Source organism: Triticum aestivum, chromosome 1B (genome assembly GCF_018294505.1).
Source record: "Triticum aestivum cultivar Chinese Spring chromosome 1B, IWGSC CS RefSeq v2.1, whole genome shotgun sequence".
Lineage (NCBI taxonomy): Eukaryota > Viridiplantae > Streptophyta > Magnoliopsida > Poales > Poaceae > Triticum > Triticum aestivum.
This window is the reverse complement of record NC_057795.1, coordinates 459,787,228-459,795,665: the sequence shown is the minus strand read 5'-3', so window position 1 is coordinate 459,795,665 and position 8,438 is coordinate 459,787,228. Positions and strand designations below refer to the sequence as shown.

General features: G+C 39.8%; 1 protein-coding gene across 1 annotated transcript; it reads right to left on the bottom strand.

Moving 5' to 3' along the window:
- Positions 1 to 660: 660 nt before the first annotated feature.
- Positions 661 to 7,363, bottom strand: LOC123092662 (CSC1-like protein At4g02900). Its single transcript, XM_044514483.1, has 12 exons — positions 7,013 to 7,363; positions 6,122 to 6,505; positions 5,786 to 5,935; positions 4,781 to 4,916; positions 4,525 to 4,626; positions 4,152 to 4,271; positions 3,948 to 4,028; positions 3,537 to 3,877; positions 2,394 to 2,639; positions 1,947 to 2,271; positions 1,186 to 1,419; positions 661 to 1,085 (listed from the first exon to the last, which is right to left on the bottom strand). The coding sequence occupies exons 2-12, from the start codon at positions 6,433 to 6,435 to the stop codon at positions 831 to 833; spliced, it is 2,304 nt and encodes a 767-aa protein (XP_044370418.1). The 5' UTR covers positions 6,436 to 6,505; positions 7,013 to 7,363; the 3' UTR covers positions 661 to 830.
- Positions 7,364 to 8,438: the final 1,075 nt, after the last annotated feature.

Below are 8,438 nucleotides of genomic sequence, written 5' to 3'. Positions count from 1 at the left end.
GGTAAAGCTGCTGCCTTGTGACCATGAGGTCATGGGTTCAAGTCCTGGAAACAGCCTCTTACAGAAATGTAGGGAAAGGCTGCGTACTATAGACCTAAAGTGGTCGGACCCTTCCCTGGACCCTGCGCAAGCGGGAGCTACATGCACCAGGTTGCCCCTTTATCCGGTTGCTGTTTATGTTGCTTTGTTTTCTTTATGAACAGAACCTCTAATTTGTTTTTGTTTCGTAAGTGATCTTATATATTGGAAAGAATGCTCAGCTTGAGATGATTTTTCTCCAACAATTAACACGAAAGAAATTCCAGTTCTGTAGCTATATTGTACTTTCCAAGATCTCTATAAGATAACCTTTTATAATTTTAGTGTCATCCTTTATCCAGTTGCTGTTTATGTTGCTTTGTTTTCTGAACATAACCTCTAATTTGTGTTTGTTTCGTAAGTTTAAGGCTTGATAGTATCGGCAGAAGTTCTGAACTGATGCACCCATTTGCCCAAGTTCGTTTGGTAGGAAATTTGTTTTGACATATCCAAACTTTCAAGACTCCTGTAGCTTGCATTTGTAAGACACCATCGAATGTGCTAGTATCATAATATTAAATTCAACTGATGGAAGGATTCAACTAATGGCAGTGTTTTGAGTTTTTTAAGTGCTCTGGGTCTCAAATCATAATCTTGCAGTAGTTTGAAATTTTCAATTTCATCGCGGCAGCACATGCTAATGCAGTGATGCGACTGTTGATCGTGTATATTGTACATTCTGCTACATCCTGCATTTCCTTTTTGCTCCAACGTTTACAAGATCACCAAAAATCCAGAAACTTTACATTTTCTCAAGCAGGATGCATCCGACTGAACTCTCCTTCACTAGTGCCAACACTGGAATTGAACTTGCTTTCTACTGGTGTGTTCATGCGCGATTGACGCTTGGTCGCAACGGTGGGATTCTTCTCTTCTTCATCCATGGCAATAAGCTCATACATGTCATCCTTCTGGAAGACCGGGTGCACATATGCATCCTTCAGGTATTCTCTCAAACTCATAGTTGGGTCATTTGCTCGTTGCAGTGTGTCCTTCACCATGGCTTCCTGCAAAACCAAACAGTAAGTGTATGCATCAAGGCTATCCTAGCTCAATATTTGAGACGCTATGGTGAAGATCTTAATGAAGGGTAAGTTTCAATCCTACCTGCAAGGGGAACTTTACATACGCTGGTTCAAACCGACCCTTGCAAACATAGTGGAACCATATGGTCAGGACAGGAAGAGGAAGGAGAGCGACAGTAGACTTCTCTGCTTCCTGTGTGCTCAATAGTCCCAGTAGGAGGATTTGTGATACTATTAATGCGGCAATAAGTCGTGTTTGCACATCTGGCCAGAATAGTGCGCCACTCTCGTATTGCTGGTTATAGACATTAATGATCTTGCAGTGAAAGAAGCCGAAAATATGTTATTGGCCTAAGCTAGTAGAAGAAATGAAGAATGAAGGATGCCTAGAATGCAGGGTATTTTAGTTTATACTACATGAAACATCCAGTTGTTTACTAAGAATTGCATGAATACTTACAACTTTATGAGCATAAATAGGTGTTTTATGCTGATATGAATGCGATGACAGCAAACATACTGGTGCAAGACCTCACAAAAAGAAATAAGAACATATATATCTATACCAATATAAAAAGACCCAAAGGGGCAGATCCAATTAATCTCGGCCATCAAATCATGTCAATCCAAGGACCTAGATTGCTTCAATGTCGAGCGCTCAACACGTTTAACATGCAGTTAATTTCATGCCAAATATAGTGCTAATCACGTAATAACACGCAAATAATATCCTACTTAATATCCGCATGCACTTAATATACTTCCAAATTAACGTGCATTGCACGTACACATTGACTAGCACTGGTGAAAGAACAGAAATATGATATGAACAAGGATTAGTACCTGGTGTCTGAACACAAGATAGGCAAGGCTGAAGAACACGATGATGAAAGGAAGAAGAATTGGTGTGACAACAGCATATACTAGTCCTAGCAGGAAGTAGAGTTGTATTCGTGGTTCAGTGGTGCCAAAATCCAAGCTTCCAGGATCCATGGCCTGCTGACGATCCTGCTCAGTTCTGACCAGGAAAGTGTTCTTTATGTGGAACATGACCAACGGCTTCAACCTTAGAACTTCAGCAGCGATACCGGCCCATCCATCAACCATTACATATGTAATGAAAAATGTTGCTTTCATGGGAATTGATTCTCCAACAGTCTCTGGAATTCTTGTCATGACAAAAGGAGAACGAATGGCAAAAGAATTAGGTGGCAGTAAACATTGGCCCCATTGTTATAATAGAAATACCATTAATGCAAAAAAGAAAAGCAATTTCCAAATCTACCCTACTTGTTAGCTGGCTGATGGATAAAAGTGTCGAGCTGTTGGAATGCTGTTCCAGTTATTACACTCCCCAAGAATACATTGACAAAAAGGAACATGAAGTATGTTGATGCGGTCCTCCTGTCCAATCCAGAGATTGATATATGACCTTCCATCTTGCTCATGGTCATTAGAAACATCGGGAGAAGTATAAGGAAGACTTTTAGTGCAATCCCTGGCAAGAAACCTTGTATAACTGACTTCAAAGAATTTCTGCAGGACAGTGCATCAATAATGAAAATATGAAACCAGATCCAGAAAGACAATCTCTTCCAGACAAATACTCCCTCCGTCCCATAATATAAGATCGTTTTTGACACTACACTAGTGCCAAAAACGCTCTTATATTATGGGACGGAGTACAATATAGCCATTTTATGTAATTTGAGGTTTACTAAATTTATCAAAATTTCTTTCAGCACTATATTGCTCAGTAAAGATACATATTTGGGCAACATTTTTTATTAATCGGTATTTAGGTTTCTAGAGAGCAGAATTGAGTATAACTTCTACCAATCTAGATTTCCAGCACTGGAAAAATATACCTTGTTCCCTACCAAAATAAATGGCATCTTTATAACATGTTCAAATCTTACATTTATTTGAGGTTCTTGTTTTCCATGAGCTTTATAATATCTGTTCAATGTAGCAACTAGCAGGAAAATGATATTTATGAAATAGTACAACATTACACTATATAAGATGTTAAGATGCTGTTGTTAAATGATGTTGAGAACAGCTACAAATGAACTGCAAATGTTGGCCATTGGCAAAATTGCTCCATAATGCATATCATTGCAAAGATCTCCAAGTCGGAGTATACCATCGCCGTGTCACTGGCATGTGGCCCTGTTGCCCTCTTGTAAGCCTAACATGTCATGGTAGTTTGAATTTTGCACATCTTTTTGATTGAACCAAGCTAATTTATCAAATCAAAATGTGTACATGTAGCTCTTAGGACCTCAACTAACCGAGTCGCAAGCCAGTCATTGCCTTAAATTGTTGAAGAGGATGGCAGGATTCAGAAGATGCTTCTTGTGAAAAACACGCTGTAAATGCTCTTTTCTCTTATTTAAAATTCAACTATAAACTACTAGTAATAAAACTCACCTTTCTATTATGGGTTTCAAGAAAGGAAGCAGCCGCTCAATCTCATCTAGATTTGCCAAGGATTGGACAAATGCAATTGGTATCATGAAGAAAAAAGTGAGGAAGAACAGCGCAACGGCAATGATAAGCCTCCTAACCGAGAGCTCAACAAAAGGGATTGCGAGATTAGGCCAGTAAACATCACGAGGTTCCGGAGCCCACTCGGTTAGCCACACTGTCGGATTACTTGTCTGCTGTGTTTGAGCACAAACAGCAGCCCCCCACTGACTTTTGAAAGAAACAAATGCCGCCGGCATAATAGCATTAGGGTCACTCATCACCTTTTGTCTCTCCACGTCTTCCTGGAACACAAGTTAAGGACTATCAATATTGCCCAGTGTTGTGGACCATTCCTTTCAATGAAGCTAGTACCTGTTTACATAGCTCCGCAATTTCTGCCTTATAGTATTCTATAGCATCCACCTTTCGCCCCCAAAGACCCCACAGTCCTGTCTATAAGAGATGTAATCGAGTCATATACCACTTGCCAGATTAATAAATCACACAGTGAAATAGCTTTGTTATAGATGAAAAGAAGCTTCAAGTGCATGCTTTACATTGGAAAAAAAATCATACCTTCATAGTTGGCTTCTTTGCAGGATTATGAGCATGCTGATTTTCGTAGTAGACCAGCCAGTTCTTCAAGCCTTTCTTCTTCTCAACCAAACCGACAAGGGCGTTTGCATTGTATACAATCTGTTGATAACACACTCACCAAATTACTCCAAATGAGATAATAAAAAAGGAGCAACTGGAATTTTGGTATAGATATGGTATCCCTTTTTCTAGAAAGTTAGACAGATGCTTCTACTTCAGATGAAGAGTATAGAAAAGCTTGCACTTCAAAATAAAAATATCTGCTTCAATTTTAATTTTCTTGGTTCTCGTTCATATTTTTGTATTCACCATAACAATACCACAGTGGAGATAAGATCGGCAAAAGTAAAACCTGATGACTGAGGTAATGATCTCGATGATTCACAGCAAAGAAGTGCTCAACATGTTCACTAACTGTTTCATCTGGGTCCGGTGGTACATTTCTCACAAGTACCTAAATAGAGCAGAAAAGTAGGAAACTTTACACAGCACTAGTAAGTCTGCTAAAATAAGTTTAAACGCAACAAGTCTAAGAAGATAAAAAATTAACATTTAATCTGATGATTTTTTAATCTATTAGTTAAATTGGCATGAAGAATATTTCTTACCGTGAATTGATCAGGCCGACGACTCTGATTAGCAAGAAAGCGCAATCTCATAGTTGTTATAACCTTATATTCATGAAACAACACGTAAAATGTCCAAAAGGTAAACACATAGGCCATTGCTATATGTATCCAAAACCTATGAAAACATTCAACAGTTCTTGTCAACCAAAGTGAAGATGTAGACAGTACAAAACATAGATATTGAAAAAGAGAAGTGCATAAGAGAAAATTTGTAGCCATATGAAGTCATTCAGTTTCAGTTGCAGATACAAAACATGAGTTGTCTTTGTTTTGCTCCAAATATATGCAGCCTGCTTATGGTTTTTTCCTGGAAGCACTTACAGTTCAGTATTATCTCTAAAGCACCGGCTTACTCCCAACTCTTAACATTGTATTTTTCAACACTCTACAGCTAGGTTTTTCTGTTTGTTAAGTACAATACAAAATTAAGTTACTGTAAGTTGCACCATAAGTCCTAACTAAATGGCTTCCTAGGGTTAAGCAAAGAAAATTGTACTTTTTTTGAGCGGAAAACTGTAGCGAGGCCCTGACAGTAAAATTTTATGTAAAAGAGACATAAATACAATAGGGAGCTGCATAAGGGAGTGTTAAATAAAATATACTACGACAGAATCCTAAAGATTAACTGCAAAAAACGACAAGAACTATTCTCTGGAATAACCTTCACTAACGGACCTTTTTTGCAGGTAATCCTTATATGTGGAAGTAAGAACATGGCTAAGTTTCAAATGGTTCTGTTTGATAAGTAATTGATCAACTTAAACCAGTTCAATTACTGATGGTTTAGGTTTATTTATAAGCCATTACTGCATAAATATTTTGTGCCACTTTATTATGGATATAGAATATCTGAAAATAATACGATAGCTTTTGCGATATTGGAACACTCCGTAATAGAAAACACACAACTCTTCAAAGAAACAACATGATCCATGCCTGTGCTGCAAGTAATACAACATATAGGTGGAGTAAACAAAGCTATACCGTTTTGAACCTTTTCCCAGATTCGATATCGAGAGCTTGTCAATTTCATCATAATTCAGATCCTTTTCATGTTCCAAAGTTCCACTACTCCAATTAACAGGTACTAGGACAATGAATGCCAGCAAAGCAATTGGCACAAATATTTTTAAACTGTAAAGCAAGAAAGCAATGCGCCGTCAGTAAATGTAATTTGTTTGTCTGCCATCTCAAAAAACAGTCATGTTCTACACTAGCAGTCGAGAGCCTGAGGTAATCTTTTTGGCACTTGGAAGAGATGAAAGCGAAAGCAAAAGATACAGTGATGTGAGAATTGAGAAACATGAAAATCATTCTGACCCAAGAAGGTAGATGCGGACATATACTGCGGCGTCTAGTCCTGCATGCTCAATTAGCTCTGGTTCTGGCATTTGTAGCGCTGCGGGCATCCAATTCAGAAACCGCAGATACGTCGACAGATCGGCATTCACGAATTTGGAGAAGCCAGCCCCGAGGTGCCTCGGGCTGCTCCTTGTCCCTTTGAGGTACCATTTTGGAAAGTATACCCGATCATTAATAGGTTGTATCCGCAGAATTGCAAACGCTAGAAGAAAACCCAATGCTGATGATATGTTTATCCCCGCAGCAACGGCGATTTCGTTGAGAGAACCCATCTGTCTGTCTCTAGAGAGACTCACTCCAGAACACGCTTCATCGAAGCGTAGTAACTGCAAGGCTAAATATCTGCATTGAAAAGAAGCAATGGGAACAAAAAATGTCTCTTAGAGTTAATAATATACTTAGTAGGATGGCCACCTGTTGGTCAAGTTGAATAAAACCATGGTCATGATCATCAACATTGGCAACTTAAATATCTTTGATATAGTATGAACATCAAAACTTTGTGAGTAATTCTTCAAATCATACCAGAATTCCATACCACAAAAACCAGCATGATACAAAATGAAAACCTAGTCCTAGTCTCCTAGATACAGCCATATATAGCAATAACACGTGTTAAGCTTGTTAATGACAATATGTTTTTTTTTTTGTCGTAGGAAAATGCATGTTAGGTGCAAGATACACAGGAACGAATGTGATCCGAAGAGATTTTCAGTCACATCGTTCAAGGATCTATAAAACGACGCCATTTTGGTTTGCCGAGAAATGCCTTGACGATATCACCATGGATGAATCGAAGGAACTCGAGATTGGGCGAGCCATGCATGAACACAGGTAGGAGGGCATTACCTCCTAGGCTAGGCACCCCTCACGGTTCTTCGCCGGACGACCCTTCCTGCGGCCGCGATCGGCGCGCCGGCCGGGGAAAAGGCCCGCGGGCAGAGACGGAAGGGAAACGGAGAGGAGATTTGGATTTTGTCGGGTTTGGCTATCGGCGATGGCGAGGGGATGGGGACGACGACGCCGGACCGGGGCCGGTTCCCTCGTCTCGGCTGGCGCGCGCCTCCGATCCCTTGTGTCCGGCTGCGGGCCGCGGCGGAATGACGAGACGAAGGAGGGGTGGCGGTTTCCAACCGACGTCCTCGTCGGTTAAATTGCACTGTACCAGCTCAGAGTTTCCCTTTTTTGTAAGGGCACTCTGGACCAAATGTCATGCACTGCACTTGCCATTTATATTAGACTACTTTTTTTTAGAGAAAAGGCGTTAGCCCGACTTTATAGATAAAGCCACCAGGCAGAGTTATACCACAGTACCACACAACTCAGAAGTTTTAACGGCCACATAACATAAGTAACAATACAAGGCCTCCAGCCTAACATGGCACGCAGGCCAGCAAAATAAAGAACGCCAGCAGAGGATTAGGAAGCCGTCCTCGAAGAGCGCGGAAGCAGGGAAGACGCCGTAGATTTCATTTTTGATAGCATGTCGTATATTAGACTACTTATGTCTCCTGAATTCAACTTGTACTCCCTCCGTTCCTAAATATAAGTCTTTGTAGAGATTTCACTGGAGACAACATGCGGAACAAAAGGGGTGAATCTACACTCTAAAATGCATCTATATACATCCGTATGTGGCTCACAGTGAAATATCTACAAAGACTTATATTTAGAAACGGAGGGAGTATATGTTAGACTCCATATCCAATTTTTAAAGGTAACACTGTATTTGATTCGACAACAATTCAACTTTAAATATTTATATTTTTGTTAACACCCAAAACTTGAAGACTTTGATTGATAGAAGAAGTTGAAGTGAATAAAAAAGGAAGGGAATGAAGGTACATCGCATGTCATAATCATAAGATGGCGAAAACATAGTGTCAGGATCAGAGAGGCATGTGATGCTCGGTCCAAATAGAGACTACAACACAACACTGAACTACCCTGTCCAAGAGCAACAATCCAAATCAAGACGATGTCCCAAAAATTGAAATTCAGTACCACACACACAACGAGCAAGCAAGGCGACACCAAAAATTATTGTCACACGGAAACGAGAATTATTCTTTCTGTTGATTTTGGCATTTAAATTTTGAACCTCGTGTTCACACATAGGTACAACATAACTATGTGCACACTTTCCCAAACTTTTATGTGTTTAATTTTTTTGTCTCCACATCACATGGTATGATTTTTCAAGGGAATTCCTTGAAATTCGATGGGCGATATCAACCGTGGCAAGGAGGGCCTTTGGGCTTACTGGCGGATCAAT